We start from the raw sequence: 22,606 nt of genomic DNA, 5'->3' as shown, positions 1-22,606 counted from the left end.
TCTCCAACCACTTCCTGTTGCTGTCTTCTAGTTTCAAACATTCTCAATTTCAAAGTTTCTTTACCATGACTTATTTATAATAAAAACTGCCCACACAATCATATTACTTACAAGAATATTCTTGATCTATCCAATGGTCCAAAGGTATTTTTCAACCGCCACAGATCTATTTAGTATTTCTTTATCTTATACAATTCTTCACCAAATTAAAGCAGAATGACTAGAAAGCAGACTTTATGGAAGCAAGGACTGTGTCTTTTTATCATTATATATACAGTGCCCTGCATTGTGTTTTATATTTGGTAGGTACTTACTAAATTCTTTTTGAATGAATTAACAAATGAATAATGAAAATAAGTGTTTTCTTTTTGTTGTTGCTAATCCTCACCAGAGGATTTTTTTTTCCCATTGACTTTTAAAGAGAGTTGGACAGAGGGAGGGAGATACACACACACAAACACACACACACCTACTTACTGGTGGTTGCCTCTCACATCGGGGATCATACCCTTAACTGGGAATTGAACCCACAACCCTTCAGTACTCACTCCCAGCCTCTAACCATTGGGAACACCCACCAGGATGAGAAATGTTACCTTTTATCCATCCTGTAGAGGAGTGAAGCTAACAGGTTCAGATATTGAGAGACCTGTGGTGAATTAGGTATGAAGGAAAATGTTATTACATGTCAGGTAGGGAGTGGGGGCTGAAATCTTAATCAAATCAATAATTACAGGATAATAATATAAAAAAATTACCAGAGTTCCCAAAGAAAGTCAAAACAACCAAAAAGAGAGATGGGGTATTCTGGATTTTCTTGGCATTTAAACGTTTTATAATATTAGTTGTCAAAACTCAGATTTACTGAGCAAACTCCCTGTCACTTGTTAGCACAAGCTGGGGTACAGAAGGGGTGGTGTCAGCTGCAGTATCAGCAGAAAACTTGGTTAGTTCAACAAGTCACCCTCAATCTAATAGAAAAGAGAAGATTCAGCACTTCTACTCAATCACTAGAGAACAGAGCAAGTACATAATGCAAACAGCCCGCAGGATGGAATATCAAAAAGCTACTATAACCACCAATTAACAGTGAGCTGTTGCTCCACAGAGACTTAGAAAATTAATGCTAAAGGGAATTGAATATTCTCTTCTATATGTTTATTTAGAAGAATGTAAAAAAATTCTCATTCATGACTTTCCCCTAACACTCAATTTATCACTGGAAAGTTTATGTGTTAGTTTCCTATTGTTGCTGTAATAAATTACAACAATCTCAGTGGTCTAAAACAACACAAATTTATTCTCTTACAGTTCTGGAAGTGAGAAGATAAAAATCAGTCTCAGTAGGCTAAAAGTCAATGTTTCAGCAGGGCTAGTTCTCTTGGGAGGCTCTGCAGGGGAATCCATTCGTTGCCTCTCCAGCTTCTAGAAGCCTCCTTGGATTGTAGCCCTTTCTCAACATTGAAAGCGCATTACTCCATAATCTCTGCTTCCTCATCACGTCTCTTCTCTGACTTTCCTCTCTCCATTTTATAAGTACCCTGGTGATCACATTGGCCAACTTGGTTAATTGTGGGGCGCGGTTATAGGGTTAAGCCTTGGACTGACCTGTTGGCAAAGTCACAAACAAGTCCCAGTTTAGAGGGCACAATCTTCTTAGCATAATTAGGCTTGACCTTATGACGCTCCTTAGATATTATCTGGGAAGCTAATGGCTGAGGGAGGTGCAGCAAGTGCTGCCAAAAAAAGTGAAACTCACAAGAACAGTGTAACTATGGTAACAACTACCTTGTTTACCTCTGACTATAAAATAAAATAAACTAGTTGTGGTATCAAACTCAGCTTGCCTCTGCATCTTTTTCTGTGGCCTCTGCCAGGCACAGGGAAGATCCACGGAGAGTAAAGAGAGCTATGCTGATCCTCTGAACGCTGTCTCCCTGTAAATCATTCTTCGCCGACTCCATCCACACCTTTGGGAATCCCTGGACCCACTGGAGCTGGACCCTGACAGTTAATCTAAAATAATCTTCCCATTTCAACATCCTTAACTCAATTCCAGCTTCCAGGTAATGTAAGGTAGTATTTACACAGCTTATGGGGATTAGGATGTGGATATATTGACAAGGCCCATTACATAGATTAATATTTAAAAAATTCAGTTAAATGTGAGAAAGGGTGAGAAAATGAAGAAAGCCTCCCAGTAACAATAATAAAATAGTATTTCTAGGAATTTCCTTCAAACCTTTCCAGTATTTGGTCTAATTTTGAACTAGCAAATAAAAAGCATAACTGTGAGAATAATATAATTCCAGTATCTAAAGATCTGGACATGTCATCGAGCAGACTGTCCGTCCAACCCATGAGAGAAGGTAGGGGGTGAGGAGGTAAGAGATCAAAATATTTTAAAAATATCTTTTCAAAGGACTTGTATGCATGCATATGAGCATAACCAATGGACAAAGACAGTAGTGGGGTGAGGGCATGTGCTGGGGGATGGGAGTGGCCGGGAAGAATTCAAAGGGGGAAAAAGGAGACTTGTGTAATACTTTAAACAATAAAGAATTAAAAAATAAATAAATAAAGATCTGGACATGTTTTTCAAGAGGAAAATTCTCCAACAATAAATAGCCAGGAAAAAGCAAAATATGATTTCACTTGTATAATACATTGATCCTTCAGGAAAGAACAGAATTTAAAAGCAGAAATAAAACCAACAGCATTAGCAAAATAATCCACCTATGCGTAGGGCCCAAGGAATCGGTTATGGCAAAAAGGCAACAGTGAGCAACTTTAGCCATCCACTTACTGGAACACAGACTCACCGTGGGGCTCTTATAATCTCCACAAAGTGGGAAATAATATTGAGGTCATCAACATGGTGCTAGAAAAAATATGCAAGAAGTCAATGGATCCAAGAGTTTGGTATGTTGAGAAACAAGAAATCAACTGTGGCTAGCATTTTTTGTCCTTCTATAACACAGTTAATATCAGAAGCCTGCAATTACAGGTTGCGGATGGCCTTCTGACTGAAAAGTATCTCAGAGTGGAAGTGCCTCCTCTCTAAGAACAAGAATCCAGAAATAACTCAGAATTTCAGACAGTATCTTTTCCTTAAGGGAAAAAGCAGGGGTAAAATAAAGTCAACTGTGACTAAAGGTGATGTTGACACTGAGAAACAAAACCAAAATGAGTGAAAATATTTCTAAAATATCTTTTCATACATGCATGGGAAAACTTACAACACATGTAAGGCTTAAGTCACCACATCTGTGTGTGTGTGTCATCTCCACACATTTTCCTTTCTTTGTGAAAACAGTGTCTGCATATCCTCAGCCAAATAGCACCAACATTGTAATGAATTATGAGTTCAGTTCATGCTTATTTTAAAAAATATGAATGTTCATTTTGATGAGATTATTGCTCTATGGGAAAGTGGGTACAAAAGAAAGCAATTTTTATATGTGTATAGATAAAAAATTGCCTGTGGTGTCCATGAAATCTTTAGCAATGACTTTATGCGACCTTGAAAGGAAGACAGGCTATGGAGTCAAATTGAGGATTGTATTCCAGCTCTGTCACTTGAAACTTTTAAAACCCAGATTCCGCACTTGTAAATTATGGTTAAAACCATATGATTTTGAAAACAAAATGACATGAACATTGTGAAACATTGTGCTTGGTACATTGATCACTTAAAAATAAACAAACAAAACCAGAGTAGCTGTTCATAGCAACAACTAATGAAACAAAAGAATAAATAAGTACATGAGCTGAAACACTACCTCATAACTTGTGAACAAGAACTTTGTTCTCATTCAGTGCCCAAACAAATATATAGTTAGAATAATTTTTGAACTTTAGTGGAAGATTTTAAAAGATTTTCTAACACATACCTTTATTAAATAAAATAGTTTTTAAAAAAACAACCCATAATTTTATACACATTTTTGCTTTGCATTTTTCATTTACTCATATCATATTGATGTAAATAGTGACAGTGAGCATCTGGAGCTATACTTAACTTTCCTATCTAATGTAAATCTTATTTTTTCTATGTGTATTATAGGAAACAGGATCATAAAGTTATATAGCTGGCAAAGATGACTATAATTATTCTAATTTCCTCACTTAGCTGAGATTATAGAAATATTAATTACACCAGTTGCCTAGATAGAAAGATGGAGAGTCGTCATGGCAACATTGGCCTTCTGAGTCCCAGTCCAGGATTCTTCATACAGGAAGACTGCTCCATATGTGTTTCAGATACAATTTACTATCTGAAGACTATCCTTATCAACTGTTATTTTGCTTACATGGATGAAGTGAGCATTATGTGTTTCCAAAGGATTAACTAGGATGCCTTTGAAAACTTGGATGCTTACTTGGGAAGTATAAGCTGGAGTGTTTATATGTCTTCCTTCCTCCTCAAAATCTTGATCAAAGTATCCTTTGTGAAGAATATATATATATATATATATATATATATATATATATATATATATTAGCAAATGCATCCATTAAGACATTGTTTCCCCCATGGGTTGGTTTAAGAAGAGTTAATGCTTTCCTAACTATTGAATTTCTGAAAATATTGACCAAGACTTTATATGCACTGAGAGTTTACTTTATTATACTGAGGGCTCTTAGTAAACAGGCATCCACAGAAGACAATAAACTTGTCAATATATTATTTCTGAAGTTAGATAAAATTTCTTCATTATTTCAAATACAGCGATCAACTTAAAATTAATTATGAGTTTAGAGGAAGTTTTGGAAAACGATTATGTCCATAATAGTTTACAGAATTTGTTGACATTTTACATACTTCTCCAAGTTTTCCTCATTATAAGTATAAAACAATTGCAGTAATGTGAAAAATATTTAACATTTTGATACTTGGTATTCATGGTACGCCTCAAAAAGACGGTGAGATAAATAGTTGCTGCACAAGCCTTCCTTTCAGGTTACTTTTCCTTTCAGGTTACATGTGGGCATTTAAACCACAGAATATTACCAAATCTTCAAATTGATCTTCAACTTCTTTTTTTCTTTATAAGATAATTTAGAGATCTTTGAAAGAAGAGGGACATTTATTTTAAGAATCTGGGGCAACTGTGAGTCTTCTCAGCCTTTAAAGCCAACAAAGCAACAGAGAGCACTCTGGTTTAGAGTACCTACTTAGATCCTTATCTAATTTGGGCCCTTTACACTTTACGAATCTAACCTCGATAGTCTACGCAAAATGAAATGTATGCATTTTTAAATACTACCTTCATCTACATCTTAATTTTTAGATCCATGCCTGGAGATCTCTTTTACCGCCCATTTCCCAGCACATATCTATGCCTACTATCCCCATGTCTGCCCGACGTGGGGGCACAGTGGGGGACCTAGAATGGGACAAGAAGAGCTACAGGGACAGGTAACACAGCTTAAAGATACCCTGGGGGAAAGGTGCGAGGAGAACAGGACCAGAGCGTTAAAACTAAACCAGCCTACAAGGACACAAGAGCAAGCCCCTGGGCAGTTTCACTTCCTTCGGGCGCCCTGCAGAGCTGAGCCCAACCCGACCCTGAGGCCTGTGTAACCCCAGACCTTGGCCCCGGCTGCCTGCGGCGGGTGCGGCTGCGGCTGCGGAGGGAAGAGGCCCAGAGCCCATCAGCCCATCAGCCCGCGAAGAACCTCAAGCCCAGCGACTCCGGGGCTGGGAGGCACCTGTCTGCAGGCGCCTGGGCTCCAGCACCCACCGCGATGCTGCCTGAAGCGCCCGGCAGGGCGAGTGGGAGCCGCCGGGGGCAGCCGCCCAGCGGCCCAGCGCCTCCAGGTGGGTGGGGGCGCCTCGGGGCAGCTGAGGGGGAGGCGGCCCGCGAGGGACCCGGCTCGGCGGCTGAGACTGCGGGCCATGCGGGCCACCAGGGGACCAGCGCTGCCCACTTCTCAGCGCTGCCTGTCCGTCCCTCTGGCCGCCCAGTTCTGGGCGGGGGGCGGGGGGCGGGTGGAGGATGTGGACGCCACCAGGTGGGAGTGCAATCTGTGTCCTGGCCAGGTTCCCACCGCCTGTGTCTCCAACTTGCAAGGAGCTGGAACTTTCCAGAGCACAGAGTCCTCTAGTTGCTAAAATCACCTTGGGGCGTGTTTTAAAGATTTGCAGGTGTTTTAAAGTGATGCGTGATCCTAAAGATTCTGTCCACATGTTACAGCAAAACCTCCTAAAGTTGTGTGGCATCCTCTGTCAGTGGCGCCCCCCCTCCCGTTTCCCTGCCCGCCTTTCAGCTCTTCCAAACCCATCCCGGGAAAGTGCTAGGATGGACGGCGACCTGCTTCTCCGGCTAATGCAGAACCACCTCACTCCACAGATTTTGCTAACTTGTTCAAAGGAAAAAAAAAACGGTCAACTTGTTTGACTACCTAAATGGATTACAGGTCAAACTGACATTAAGGCATTTGTAGGCAGTTCTTTTTGAAGTATTTCAAATGCATTTGTGAACTTTATAGTATTATATGAAAAGTGTTCAGTTTGACTTTTTTTTTTATATATATATAAAGCCTTCACTTGGGTACTATGATTACTGGAGATGTTCACCGTGAGAAATGCAACAAGAAAATCGGAGTGAAATTTTATGAATTTGCTGAATAGAATTTCTCATAGCTTACTAGCATTTTCCAGGTAATGTCGTTTTGGCTTCAGTTGCTTCTCTGGGCTAGTGTATGTTTTAATATATAAAATCTAAAAAGCCGATTTTCAGTTTAAATGGGAAGTATATTTGTGACAATGGAAAATGACAAAAAGGGAGTGGGGGCCCACGATATCTCAATATGTTAAATTTTAAATATTAAACATTGGCAATGTTGGAAACGGTGGCTCTGATGGACCCTTTGCTACACTTGTAAGTAACTAGCCATGTCTTTTGAACCTAGAGCAGGTGAGCTGTTTTGTAATTTCAGTTAGCAATTTAGTTAAATGAAAGGGACTGCAATTTGTTTTAAATCTAGATTGAGCAGAACAGCCAGAAAGTGACTTTCATTTTACTTGATACTCAAGTAGTATTTTGAGGCACTTGCTATTATGAATAATGCTTGAGTGATGTCAACCAACCTCTCTCTCATTCTGATTATTCTGTTCCTTCCATCCCCCTCCCATCTCATTTGGTCCTTCCTAATGTGGTACTTACTATTTTCTTTATTTTCCTCCTTATTTGACCAAAGTAATGACATTTTTATATAGTGAGCTGTCTTTTGATATTAACCCAGGCCCATTCCTAGATATGACTAGTGTTCCCAGAGAACTAGTATGGATTAATCCTTTTATTGAGTGGAGATGTAATTTGTGTGACCTCTCTTTCTGCTTTGGGCATCTCCACAGCATGGCAGACTTTAACTTAGGGATCAGTGCAACTGCTTCATTTTAGAGAAGAGAAAACTGAGATGCAAGGAGTGATTTGCCCCTTCTACCCTAATTGATAATTATTTGAATATCATCCATGCTTCACTTCACCAACAATCTTCTATCCCCCCATAAGAGTTGTGTAGTAATACAAAGGTAACATAATAAATACAATTTAAAATGGTAAACATGGGTTTAGGCCTATAAAGATAATTTAGCATTAGGTGTATGGTGTATTTGTAGTGACATCTATGTATGCTGCCATCAGAGATATCTATGAATATCCAACTTGTCCCTTCGTGGTACCCAGTACTAAAACAATGTAAAAACGATTCACAGTGAATAGAAATTGATTCCTTTTGTTCTTTTGCTTTATTCTAAAACTAGGATTTTAAAATTTAATTTTAACTGCTACCTTCAATAAACAGTTTATTTATTAAAGCACAAATTATTCCCCACACTACAGTTTTTGTATTTTTATTAAAATTATTTGATGTCTCTTATGAAGAGAGTTAAGTATATCATTAGCTTAAAAACAGAAAGCATCTTTCCTGTCTTTGATACGTACGTATACATAGCTTGTAAGGATCATGGTTTATCTGGGTCTCTCTCCTATGTCTTGAAGTTCTTGAAGATTTTAAGCTTTTTACTCTGACTACATACTTCCAACATGGCCAACAACCTAGCTTTCTCCTTCTACAGAGACACTGATTCTGATTCTTCTCTGGTGGCTGGTAAAGCTTGCTTTCTTCAGATCAGCTGGAGAGGTTCTGATAAGGTTAATGTTGTTGACATTTTAAAAAGGTGCTTTTTCTTAGGGCATTTTCACTATAATATGAAATAATTCCATAATATCCAATTGTTTATGTTAGGCTAAACAGCAGCATATTTGGTTTATACTTGGGACAGCAAGTCTCAAGTAGCAGAGGGACGTTTTGGCTGCATCTATCTGAACACATGCTGCAGGTGTTCGTGCACTTATGAAGCCTCTGGACTCAGATTGCCTCACATCCCATCTAGCTTCATTGCTTATCTACTCTATGATCTTGGATAAATAACTAAATCATTATCTCAGTTTGTCCATCCGAAAAGCAAAAACAGGGAGAACAATAACTTTTATTTGCAAGAGTGGTTTTGAGAATTAAAAGAGAAACATGCATGGGAAGTGCTTTTCAGGGGAGCCACTGGCTCCTAACTGCTCTCCTGCTTGCCTGCCTGATCACCCCTAACCCCTCTGCCTGCCTGCCTGATTGCCCCTAATCCCTCTGCATGCCTGCCTGATCTCTCCTAACCACCTCTGCCTACCTGCCTGATCACCCCTAACCACCTCTGCCTGCCTGCCTGATCGCCCCTAACCGCCTCTGTCTGCCTGCCTGATCACCCCTAACCGCTCTCCCCTGCCAGCCTGATCACCCCAAACCCCTCTTCCTGCCTGCCTGATCACCCCTAACTGCCTCTGTCTCGGCCCCCGTCACCATGGCTTTGTCTGGAAGGATGTCCGGAAGGACATCCGAAAGATGTCCAGTCTATCCAGTCTAATTAGCATATTACCCTTTTATTAGTATAGATATTGTATGGAATTATACCCCTCTGGTATTTAGTTTTCACTCAGATAAAAATAATGAGCTTGTTAGACATTTACCACTGGACCGGAATTTCTTTGTTGCTTCTAAGTGCTCAGCATTGCAATAATCCAGAAATACCACTTCCCTTTGTAGTTATGAGAAGTAATTCATCAATGCCTTGTGGTCTTTTATAAGATTTCCTTTATAAGAAGGAAAGCAGTTCATTAAAATAAGTTATGTTTTGTTATACTAACTATGTGTCACATTTTCCTTTCTTTTCAGCTTCTGTGACATTTTTCCATATTAGTAATTCCCATTGCTTTATGTTTTATGTGTTCTATTTTATAAGACATACTAAAAAGTACAAGAACAGTTCCTGACTTGGAACTCCACTTACTATATTCCTCATTTTTTAGTTCATGATCCATGCTAAAAACTAACCGTCATTCTTTGATCAGGGTCAATATTCTCGCTTCTTTTTATTTCAATCCATCCATAACATCATGTATAACTTTCAGAAGAATAACATAGTGTCAGGACCACTTGAAATTTTGGCCTCCTTTTAATAGCTACCAATTATTGTGTTTCTACTTTGAATTCACATGGATATCACATTACCTTGATAAGTGAGAGCATCAGAAGATTAGCACCTACTTTGGACAAAATGTTATATTGTTCGGTATAATCATATGAAGATATTGAATAATTCCTTGTGTTCTTTCATTTCCTATAAAAACTTTTCTAAACTGTTAAAGCTATAACTTTTAAGTCACCATTTTTCTTTTGGAGGGGTGAGGTGGGAGATGGAGGAACACCCTCTTCACAAAGATGTGTAGAAACATTCTATATCAAAGTGGCATGATTCTATAAAATCATGTCACTGGAACGACAAATTGTAAAATATTTCTTGTGACTGTATGAAAAATCCTTAGAGTGTACACATTTTCTACATTGGTCAATCACATTTTATTTAGACTTAATAGACTGACATGTTTTCTTAAATCTCAGCTGTACTTAAGCTGCACTTTTAGTACAATTCGTGAACTACAGGGTCACTAACTGGGAAACTGAATGAGGTAAAATTGAGGCAAAATTCTACTTTGATTTTAATTAATGAGATAATTTCTCTTAATTCTGTCATTATTTTTCAATAAAAGTTTAGAACTTTCTCTATTCCAGATACTTTTTGGTAGACCAAAGGCCCTTCCTTTATCATGTTCTATCCATCGATATTCATGTAAAATGGGTAGAACCATGTATCACCCAGATTCTCAGAAACAGTTGCTTGAGCCTAGCGTGGGCACTTGATTCAAAGACAGGCAGCCAGCCAATTGACTGATACATGGCCAAGGGTGGGTATTGTCTGGTTTTTGCAGATTTGCTGGACTCACCAAAGCCCTTCTTTCCTTTCAAATAAGAGATAGTGAGGCCTGTCAGTGGAAGGTCAGTGTTTGATGATATACAATAGAGGATGACAGTCAGGTTGACTCATGTGCCAGATGGATAATAACAGAAGATGAGATTAAAGAATTGAGGAGGAATGAAAGACAAGGGGAATAGACTTAGTTTCTGACTTTCTGCTTCTAGGCCAAATAAGGCCCAGCTGCACTTGTTGTGATCTTGTCTGTCCATGACAAGTTGCCTGTGGGAATACAATTATCTTCTTACATGAGGGACTTTGAGTGAATTTCACTTTTGGAAGAAACAAAAGTTCAGGCTAAAGTACCTTTATTTCTCAAATACTGCTACATCTGTTCCCATAAGCTTCTTCTCTTTTAGAACGATGTTTTTGTTAAAATGATGTCCCTTATGCATCTTCCATTGAAAGATAAACAATCTGAGAGTTAATTCTATTTCTTTTATTCACTGAAAATAGGATGCCTCATGAGAAAGTATAGTAGTTTATATTACTAAAATTTGAAGAAAGCCCATGTCTCTAAACTTGAAGTTTGTAGAGTTGGTGAAAAAATAATTCACTCATAAGTTTATATTGTAAGATTTAATCTCTGTTAAAGTTTAGATTTTTGAATTATGTGGTTATCAAATGATGTTATAAAATGATAACAAGTGTCATTCATGTTTTTTAATAGGATGTTTTTACTTATCTGAAAAATTTATAGCATACTGTTTCTGTCATTTTTAAAAAATGTATTTTATTGAGGCAAAATAAAGGAATGTTGATGACATTTACTTAATAAAAGTAGCATAATGTACTAGCTATTATCTCAATCCCCCTGGCATATGAAGAAAAATAGCTTCACTGATAGGGAATTATGAAAACTTATACATGGTATCAGTAGATTAATATCAGTCTGAAGTAATGAGTATTGTACTTCAGAGATTGGTCTTTGAGCAACATATTTTTAGTAACATGGTAGAATGTATAGGTATAGTGTCTTTATTAAGTAACAGATGATAGGTTAATAATAGGGTTAATGATCACCTTGAAAAACAAGATCAGAATTCAGTGTGCTCTTGCTGAACTGGAGAGATAGGCACAAATTAATGAAGTTCAAGTGTGATAAATTAAGTGTGATGATGTAAGTGAAGGAATAAGACTCAAAATGATAATTTTTTTAAAAGATTTGACAAGTCTTATGTATTCACAGTGTTATAATGAACAAGGGGCAAAGAAGCTGGGAAAGTAAACTGAAACTGAATTGCATGCATCTGTATAAAAAACCCCAAAGCATAATGAGTAGCTATTGAAGAGTTTTAAAACAGAGGCAGGCATGAATTAATTAGATTTCGGTTTTTAGAAGATCGCTTGAGCTGCTGTTGGCACAATGAATTAGAAGAGGTCAACAACGGAAGTTCTTGAACACTTAGGAGTTACCAACCAACAAAATGCTGTGAACAGATCTACTAAGAACTATTACACACCTTTTGTGATATAGCAGATATGGATTCTGAGAGAGAAAGAAATGTGAAGAATTTATCCCAGCTTTGTGACATGGAAAAATGGGAGGATCATGAAGTTGTCATTTATTCCAATGGAAAAGATTGAAGTGGGAAGAGTTAGGGCCTGAGAGGAAGAATATCCATATTTCAATTTAGGATATGTTATATTTGAGGTACTTAAGAAAGAGTCAAGTAGTGATGTCAAGTATACAATTTGACATTATGATCTGGAGCTCAGAAAGGCAGCTCAAACTGGAGATGTAAAATTAGGAAATATATAATACTCAAAACTGTACCAGTAAATGAGATGACATAGAAAAGAGTTTAGAGTAGAAAGAAAAGATGACCCAGGATAAAGACCTGTGGGAAATAAATATTTACATGTTGGTAGGAAAGGAGGTGTTGGCCCAATATGATTGAGAAAGGCTAAAAAGAAAAGAAGGAAAACAAAAGTATAATGGCAACACTTCAAAAACAAAATGTTTTTGGAAGGCAAGAGTGGTGAACTAGCCCAAATTCTTTGAGTAGTTCCATTAAATTGAGGACTGAAATTTAGCCGGTTTATGTGGCATTATGGGACTTACAGATGACCTCAGGGAGAGAAGTAAGTAGCTTTAGCAAAGGGGATGAGAGCCAAATTGGCATGAGTTGAAGGGTGGAGATAGGTGAGAATATGGTCACCATGTAGACTGCTTTTGAAAGCATGGCAGCCAGAGTGTAGAAAGGTAATAGTAGCTGGAGGAGATATGGCATCAAGGAAAGGATTTTATTGTTATTTTTGTTTTAAAGTCAGTGCTGCTATGGCAATTATACTCAAAAGCTCATGACATCACACAAGAGAGTTTTTTTTCCTATGAAAAGTTTTAGAGTTCATGTTCCATGAATTCCATTTGAAACATATTTTCTCACGTGTTTAAGTATTCTGTCTCATTTCCCCCCCTTTCTTCTTTCCTTCTTTTAGTCCATATTTCTGGAGTGCCTCCTTGTCCTTATTTCCTTCCTTCTCTTTCTTTTTTCTCCTTCTTTCGCCTTCCTTCCCTCACACTTACTCTCCCCCTCAGCATGAATATCAGTGGAAAAGAACGTATTTCTTTTTATGAAAATTTTGTTTCAATGCTGAATAATTCCTTACCTTTACTTTCTAATTTTATCCAAATTGGAATCCAAATCGTTATTTTATCACATCTTTGCATATGCTTTGACTCCCATCCTGTCTCTTTCCCTGTCATACCCACTTGGTAAACTCCAACCCTAAGTAAGTCCATGGATCTAAGAAACACTGACTGTTGCTTAATAAAAACACATTCAAGCAGGTTGGTCACATTATAAATTTTGGCAATGCTTGTTCATATGGATTTCTGATGACAATGATAGCTCAAAATTGTATTCTCTAACAAGTGTGTAGAATGCATATTTTTTCTGTGATGTTAGATTACTGAAAGCTTACATACTCTCTATTAACTGATGGGCCAAAAATAGCTTACTATGCTACCAGCACTGTATCCACTAGATTTGTGGCTCATGAGCAATTGAAATACAGTTGGCTCAAATTGAAATGTGCCTCAAGTGTAAACCATATACCGTTTTGCAAGACTTAGCATAAAAAATTTATATATATAAAGAGCCAGGGGCCATTGCAACCGAACGGACACCTGAACGAATGACTGAACAGGCTGAGTGACAAGGCAGACAGGGGGGTTAGTGAGGGACAACCAAACGACTGAACACCAGGCTGCGTGGGTTGACCAGGCCAGCAGGGGGTTAGTGAGGGATGACCAGGCCAGCTGAGGGGGGCAGTGAGGGGCGACCAGGCCGGCAGGGGGCCGTGAGGGGCGACCAGGCTGGCAGGAGGGGGCAGTTGGAGGTGACCAGGTCGGCAGGAGAGTGCAGTTAAGGGCGACCAGGCCGGCAGAGGGGGCAGTGAGGGGTGACCAGGCTGGCATGGGGGCAGTTGGGGGCAACCAGGCTAGAGGGTGGGGGGAGTTGGGGGCTACCAGGCCTGCTGGGGGGAGCAGTAAGGGGTGACCAGACTGGCAGGGGGGCCAGTAGGCGCGATCAGACTATCAGGCAAGTGGCCAGTTAGGAGCCAGAAGTCCTGGATTGTGAGAGGGATGTCAGACTGCCAGTTTAGGCCCGATCCTCAGGAGCTCCACTCAGCCACAAATCAGGCTGAAGGCTGCGAGTATAGCCACGCGTAGCCAGAACCTCTCCCGCCTCCTTGGCAGCGCTAAGGATGTCCAACTGTGGCTGCAGTTGGACATCCCCCAAGGACTTCTGGGCTGCCAGAGGGATGTCTGACTGCCAGCGTAGGCCTGACCCCGGGAGATCAGGCCTAAGCTGGGAGGTGGACATCCCCCAAGAGGTCCTGGCCTGCGAGAGAGTACAGGCCGGGTTGAGGGACCCTCATGAGTGCATGAATTTTCGTGCACCAGACCTCTAGTAATATATAATTGTAGGCTGTCTCCTTCAAGAACAAAGGAATAAAAATTAACCACATTTTTTTATTTTTTAAGACATGTCTTAACAGAATTAAATTCTCAAAATGAAGAAAATATATTTTACCCATTAACTATTAAAATACAATTCTCATGAAGAGTTCCACGTCATTTGCTTTTATAGTAGATCACAGGTTTCATCACACTCAATTTATAGTGAATACCCAAAGAAACATAAAGTAGAGATATTATAGCATTTAGTATAGTGATGAATAAAATTAAACAAGAGACTAGAAGAACTTTTATGAGGCTCTCAATCCTGATATTCATGTGTATGTTAAACTTCTAAATATAGAAGTTTAGAGAATGTGCCATGTAAACACATTCCTTCTAATAAGAAAAAAAAGTTGAATGCTAGTTCTGGCTGCAAGTAATAATATTTACTATTTGCTAAATACCTGCTATGAATTCTCCAGGCACTTTACACACAGAATTACATCTAATTACTATTATGTTCATCTAAAATAGGTGTGCTACCCACTTCAGATATTTAAAAAATCAGATCTTAGAAAAGTACTCTGCTCAATGTCACACAACAAGTGACAGATTCCATATCTGAGTCAATATACATAAATACATATATCAGTATGCATACTCAACTCACAAATGCAAGCACAACTTGGAGTTTCAGATACTTTTAAAATAACATTTGTCAATGTTAAATTGGGAAAGAAATGTATAGGAAAACAGGTAAGTGATTAGGAGATTGGTTTGGTCTGTAATACAAGTATAAATCTTGCTATATTTTAAATTGCAATGCTCTATGCAAGATAGATCCAAAGGTCTATCTTAAATTCCTTTAAAGACAGCATTACATGTTTTGTTTTAACATCTCATACAGTTTAATACTAATAGAAAATTAGTATTTTCCCTTCCCATAATTTCAATGCAGAGGTCACATTTTCCAATTGATGATTCAATGAACCAATTCTGTAATGAAATGTTATACGGAAAGACCTTTTAAATATAGAAAGCAATATGTTGTTACATTTGCTCACGGAACTACATCAGAGTGGTAAGTTTCCAACTTTGTTATTTGATTTAAATAAACCAAGATGCTATATATTTTTTTTAAACCTAGGACCTTTTATGCATAGAATTTTCTTCCAAATTAATCCAATGGAAGATTGAATAGCATTTAATGTTGATTCTCCCCAAATCAGTACAGAAATATAATGCAATTCCAATGGCATAAAAGGCAACTATTTTGGTTGGTGCAGAGTCCACAACCAGTAGATGGCTCATGAGCTAATATTCTTGTGATCTGGACACCAGTGTATTCCAGCTGCCAACAGCTGGCTCAGTGCCTTCCTGATTTCCTCTATTCTTTATGGTGATAACCTATATCCCCCCAGGGGGCCAGTCAGGAAGATTCTTCCTGGTGGCCCAGCCTAGATGTTACTCCTAAGACACATAAATTATGTAACAACTAATTCTCTACATTAAAGTTTTTTTCTGCTTCAAACTGCTAGATTGTTTTCTACATTTAGTAGAAACAATGTGTTATACAACATCCCAATTGTTCCAAGAACAGCAAGAGAAGTAGGTAAAATAATGTAAAATGCAAGTAGAAGAATGAAAGAATAAATATCTACTAATAACCAAGAAATGTGGTAAAGAAGGTTTCTCAGGAGAACTTTCCTTAGCAGATATTGGCTTAGGAATAAACAAAACATTGATAGAAGAGAATAGAGAATTCACAGTGTAAATTCCAAGATATATGAAAGTCTGCTATATGGAAATGATGGTATTTCTATTCAGTAGAAAGAGCAGGGTTCATTTAATAAATGTTGATACTCAATTAACTGCTCTTATTTTTAAAAATTCAATTGAATTTCAGCCTCATGCTATACACAAAAATACATTCCAGGCACACTGTAAAAAATTTAAATGTTAGAAAAATATGTAAAAAATTATATTGGTCATATAGGGGTTAGTAAGACTCCTTCGGTCAAGACAGGAACAGGAACTATGAAAGAAAAGTTAAGAATATTGAACCAAGGAACATTATATGCAAGGCAACAAATGCCATAATCAAATCATTCAACAAATGATTATTTTAAAAAATGTTTGTGATGTATAAGATAAAGTTTAAATTTTCATTATGTAAAGCAATCTTAAAAATTATTAAGACCAAAGGCACAATAGCAATATGAATAAATGATATAAAAATGCTAATTAAATTTTAATTAATATTTCATATTTTTAGTGAAATATCACTATGAAAGTACATTGGATAGTGTGCATGAGTGGACAGAGTTCTCTCTAACCTGCTGGAGGAATTAGGAATTATGTTAGTATTTATGAGAATTATCTGGTAATATATATTAAAAAATAGTTCATGAGAGAGAAATCAAATCTTTAATGGATTTCATTGGAACTTTTTCTGAAAGTTTAAAGCAGTATTATCCAAGAGATATAATGCAAATCACAAAAGCAAGCCACATATGCAATTTAAAATTTTTAAAAGCTACATTAAAACAAATAAAAATAGATACAATTAATTTTAATGTTTTATTTAATCCAATGAATTCAATGTGTTTTAACATGTAACCACTATAAAACTACTGAAAAATTTTATATTCTAATAGAGGCCCAGTACACAAAATTTGTGCACGGGGGGGGCGGGGGGGTGGTGGTTCCCTCAGTCTGGCCTACACCCTCTTTAATCCGGGGCTCCTCAGGGGATGTCCCACTGCATCTCAACCGAGCAGGTGTCTTTATAGGTATTTTCACATTAAACCATGTGAGCCTGCTACTGTGTCAATAATCATGTAAGCTATGTAAGTGGCCTCACATTGTTTAAATATTGGGATTTCATTTATAAAAACATTCCAAAATTAAGATCAACTTGACTGCATGGCCATAAACAGATTGCTTCCATTTCAAAAGTGTTTTTCAATGAAACACATATTTGAAGAAAGCACATGAGCTATGAATAATCACCCAAATAAATTTTTGCTGAAATATATTTCTACTTGAAACAACAGAAACTGCTATAACTGCAAATAATTTAGCCAGAGAATGGATTTTGTATTTTGGAGATTGACTAACTTAACAGGGTATGTAGAAAACAACATCAATATGACAATGACTTTTATTACTCAGATAGACTGAATGCTCTTTAAAGGAAGGGAGTAACCTCTGACATCAGTCAGCAGAGATAAGCACATTAATAGACGCTTGGTGATAAACTAGCACAAAGAATGACATTAGAGAATCCAATTAAGTTTATGAAAAGGATAAATAATGATGCATTTATCCTATTTCTGAATGCCACATTTCTGAATATCCTCAGAGTTCTGTATCTTCCCTAAGATAACCACTTTGGTTTTGGTATTTGTTTTCCAATTGTTAGGTTTGCAAAAGGTCTTCTTCCTTTTATTATGAAAAGAATCTTAAAAATTCATGGAAGTTTTTACCCAAAGATAAGTTTAAGGCATTTTTAATGGTAAATTAACTTTTAATTTGATAACAACTAATTCAGTTATTTTTACTAAGATTTTATAACTTTTTAATATAACAGGATATTTAACTAATTAAAATATCTTCTGGGGCAGAGAGAAAAATTATTATTAGAGTATAAAAGCAAATGAAATTTAATATTCTCCATGTATGTCTAGAAGATTAAACTTTTAGTATTCTTTCTTTCTAAAACAATGCATGCACATAATTGAAAATATCTCACAAAGACTTTAAAAAATAGAAAAAAAAGTGGCGAATGTATTCTAGTTTTTATTTTTCTACATTTACTTTAATAGCTTTACTTGTTCAGCTTCGTAGGTTTAATATATTAAACATTTTTATGTGCACTAATTCTTTGTTGTTTAAAGTATTGCATAAGTTTCTTTCCCCGCCCCCATTGACCTCTCCCCAGCTCCTCTCATCCCCCAGCACATGCCCTCACCCCCCTATTGTTTTTGTTCTTGGTTATGCTCATATGCATGCATGCAAGTCCTTTGGTTGATCTCTTACCCTTCCCCTCCCCTGCCTTCTTTCTTAGGTTGGACAGCCTGTTTGATGCTTCTATGACTCTGGCTCTATTTTTGCTCATCAGTTTATGTTGCTCATTATATTCCACAACTGAGTGAGATCATGTGGTATTTATCTTTCTCCAACTGTCATATTTCACTTAGCATAGTGCTCTCCAGGTCCATCCATGCTGTTGTAAATGGTAAGAATTCTTTCTTTTTTTACAGCAGCATAGTATTCCATCGTCTAGATGTATCACTGTTTTCTAATCCATTCATCTACTGATGGGAACTTAGGCTGTTTCCAAATCTTAGCTATGGTGAATTGTGCTGCTATGAACATAGGGGTGCATATATCCTTTCTGATTGGTGTTTCTAGTTTCTTGGGATATATTCCTAGAAGTGGTATTACTGGGTCAAATGTGAGTTCCATTTTTAATTTTTTTAGAAATTCCACAGTGGCTGCACCAGTCTGCATTCCCACCAGCAGTGCATGAGGGTTTCTTTTTCTCTGCTTCCTCGCAAGCACTTGTCGTTTGATTTGTTGATGACAGCCATTCTGACAGGTGTGAGATGGTACCTCGTTGTTGTTTTGATTTGCATCTCTCAGATGATTAGTGACTTTGAGCATGTTTTTATGTGTCTCTTGGCCTTCTGTATCTCCTCTTTCGAAAAGTGTCTATTTAGGTTTTATGCTTATAATTTTTATTGGATTGTTTATCTTCCGTTTGTTAAGTTGTATGAGTTCCCTGTAAATGTTGGAGATTAAACCCTTATGGAGATAACATTGGTAAATATGTTCTCCCATGCAGTGGGCTTTCTTGTTGTTTTGTTGATGGTTTCTTTTGCTGTGCAGAAGCTTTTTATTTTAATGTAGTCCCATTTATTTATTTTCTCCTTAGTTTCCATTGTCCTAGGAGCTATATTGGTAAAGATAATGGTATTTTGCTACCTATGGATTCTTCTAAGATTTTCATGATTTCCTGTCTTATGTTTAAGTCCTTTATCCATTTTGAGTTTATTTGTGTGTGTGGTGTAAGTTGGTGGTCTAGTTTCTGTATGTGCACTTTAAAATTGCATTAGTTGGCCATTTGGTGACTTCTCATTCATAAATATTTCAGTTTTGCTCTCTCCTCATATAATCTATTCCAAAATGTTTAGAAACAAAAGGAAACAATAAAAGAAAAATCCACAGCAATTTATTGGATAAAAAAATTGATCATCCTCCATGCAAGATTATTATTCATTAATATAAAGAAAGACCAAATAATTTTTTACTTTAATTTTAAAAATTTATTTTTCAATTACACTTGGCATACACTATTATATTAGTTTCAGATGTACAACATAGTGGTTAGATATTTATATACCTTACAAAGTTATCACCTCAATAAATCTAATATCCATCTGGCATCACATATAGTTATTATAATATTAATGACTATATTCTCTGGGATGTATGTTACATTCCATGACTAAGTTTATAATTGGCAATTTGTACTTCTTAATCCCTTTAACCATTTTTGCCCATCTCTTGACCCTCCTCCCATCTGGTGACTATCAATTTGTTCTCTTTGTCTATGAGTTTGTTTCTGTTTTGTTTTTTCATTTATTTTCTTTTTTAGATTCTACACATAAGTTAAATCATGTGGTATTTAATACTGAATAGTCTTTAATAACATAGGAAATACTTTTTGGTTGAACTGGATTTGAGGTCAGATAAGCATAGGATCAAGTTGTGGCTCTGTAACTAATGGACCTTCACCTTTTGCAAGCCATGCAACCTCTCTGATGCTCAGAAGGCATCATGTTTGTTGACGATGGTATTAATTATTCAGGGGAATGATTAACTCATAATACTTCAATTTATGTATCTTATTTCAAAGAAAAATACTGCAGAAATTAAAATTGCTTTCTCTAGGCATTTGGGATTGAGAATATTTATCAAGAAAGAGTGGATTAATGCCTGCATATAAAGTTTTATGCAGGAGTCATTATCCTTCCTCCCTTCATTCATTCTTCTATCATTCTTGATTGCTTGTGCTGGGTTCCAGGGATACACAAAGAATAGCCCAGCCCTCAGGGACTGTATTTAAGTGAAATATGGATGGGAACATCTGAATGCCTTTATTTCTTTTTATAATCACTCTAATTCAAATTAGTGACTCAAAAATCCTCAGCCTGCAGAAATATGAATAATTCAGCCATTGGAACTAGTTAACAGGGACTAGCGGCAGTGAGGAGTGTTTTCTCTGAGTACTGGGGGTGACTCCTGATGCGTAACTGCTGTTCCAGAAAGTCATACTCATTTCGGAATGTAGTCATGAGCACAGTCCCCTGGGACAATGTTTTGCAAATTTTAGTCATTCTCATAAGACCTTCCTCAATTTTTGGCTATACTACCTATCCTCTTGTTTAAGAGAATTTTTCTTTAGAGTAGCTTTTTTTTTTTTTTTTAGCTTAAATATAATACATTTAAAAAGCATTTATACCACTACCATCAGTGAAAAATTATTATCACTTGCATAAACAGAAGGTGAGCATTGAATTAAAATATTATTGAGATACTTATAGCTAAGGACAGGCTCTAGGATACGCTCGCCATATTTTATCTCATTTCATTCTCACAACAACTGATCTCATATGTGGTGTTATCCAGATGTTATTAGTGCAAAATTCAGGCTCAGAGAGGGTAATTATCTGCTTGAATCTGGACTCTAGGAGCTTGACCTCTTAACTACTCTGTGACTCTGAAATGAGCTCATTTCAATTTCACACAGACATATATATACTTCCCTTTCAGAGTAGCATTCCTCCCATGTGAACACTTTTCTTTTAAATCAATAGAGTAGCCATGCATAAAGTCATTTTAATAGTAAAATGTGCAACATAAAAATGATATAGTTACCCATCAATAGATCAACTTAGAAACATTTTTTTTCCAAGGGATAGATTAGACAACCACAGTTTCCAGCTGATAATCATAAAAATTTAGAACATTTTGCTACTTTCAAAGACCTTGGAGGTGAATGAAATAACAGGAAGTGAAATATCTACAATAAAATGCTAGAAAAAATGTTTTTAATGAAGGCCATGAGGGTATTTAAAATCATGAAAGTGTAATAGAGATATGATTAAAATATATTGTAAAATGCTTGAAATGAAGAGTATAGTACAAAGCTAATCATTTGTTGCTTCCTAATGCTTTGCATCTTCAAAAGAATTTTCAAACCCCTACTAATTGACTTTTAGAAAATGCTCCTAATGTGTCATTTGCTTTGACTCAATGAGAAATCTAAACCATGATCATTTAAGCCAGCGGTTCTCAACCTGTGGGTCGCGAACAATGAAAATACATCCTGCATATCAGATATTTACATTACAATTCATAACAGTAGCAAAATTACAGTTATGAAGTAGCAACGAAAATAATTTTATGGTTGGGGGTCACCACAACATGAGGAACTGTATTAAAGGGTCGTGGCATTAGGAAGGTTGAGAACCACTGAAAGCAATTTAGTCAGGGTTGTCCTACAAATACTGTGTTAGGAGAAGCAGAGCATATATTGGACATGATCTGTTTTACTTCAGAAGCCTTTGGGAAAGGAAGAGAAGGAACTAGAGTTGAAAGCAGTGTTCAGGTATTGTGGTAGACAGAATGATGGCTCCCCAAAGGTGTCTACATTCTAATCTCCAAATTTGTGAATATGCAGATAGAATTAAGATTGTAATCAGTTTACTTGGAGATGGGGAGAGTGTCATGGATTATGCCAGTGAGCCTTCTAAGTGAAAGAGGGAAGCAGGAGAGGCAGAACAAGAGCTGTGGCAGCATGAGGACTCAGCCCAATGTTGCTGGCTCAAAAACGGAGGCGTGGGGCCCTGTGCCAAGAGCGGTGGATGGCTTCTGGAAGTTGGGCAATGCATGTGGACGATTCTTCCCGAAGGCCTCCAGAAGGAACATATCCCTGCCCGTGTCTTGATTTTAGCCCAGGGACACCCATTTCAGACTTCTGTCTTCCAGAACTATAAGGTAATTTAATTTCTATTGCTTTTAAGACACTAAGTTTGTGGTAATACTTTACATCAGCAATAAGAAATGAATACAGAGTTTGAAATACAGGTGGACTCAACAAGGACAAAGAATAGCATGTATGTCACAGATAGGACCCTACGCCTCAGACACTCATACACCATCAGTGTAGTTAAAAAAAACTGGATGTAACCAGGAAGAAGTAGCTTTTATAAAATATGAAAAGCATATCAATCCTTACAGAGGCCCCTCAGCAAGAA

General features: G+C 37.2%; 1 protein-coding gene across 1 annotated transcript in view; it reads left to right on the top strand.

Annotated features, from left to right (window-relative positions):
* The first annotated feature begins 5,618 nt into the window (after window positions 1–5,618).
* BANK1 (B cell scaffold protein with ankyrin repeats 1) overlaps window positions 5,619–22,606 on the top strand; it is a 326,025-nt gene continuing 309,037 nt past the window's right edge. Inside the window, exon 1 of the mRNA XM_081113839.1 lies at window positions 5,619–5,824. Within this exon, the coding sequence (XP_080969965.1) occupies window positions 5,752–5,824 (73 nt within the window). The 5' untranslated portion in view covers window positions 5,619–5,751. The remainder of the gene's footprint in view (window positions 5,825–22,606) is intronic.

This window comes from Myotis nattereri (assembly GCF_964212035.1).
Source record: "Myotis nattereri genome assembly, chromosome: 1".
Classification (NCBI taxonomy): domain Eukaryota; kingdom Metazoa; phylum Chordata; class Mammalia; order Chiroptera; family Vespertilionidae; genus Myotis; species Myotis nattereri.
The sequence above is the reverse complement of the archived record's forward strand: the minus strand, read 5'-3'. Positions and strand labels throughout refer to the sequence as shown.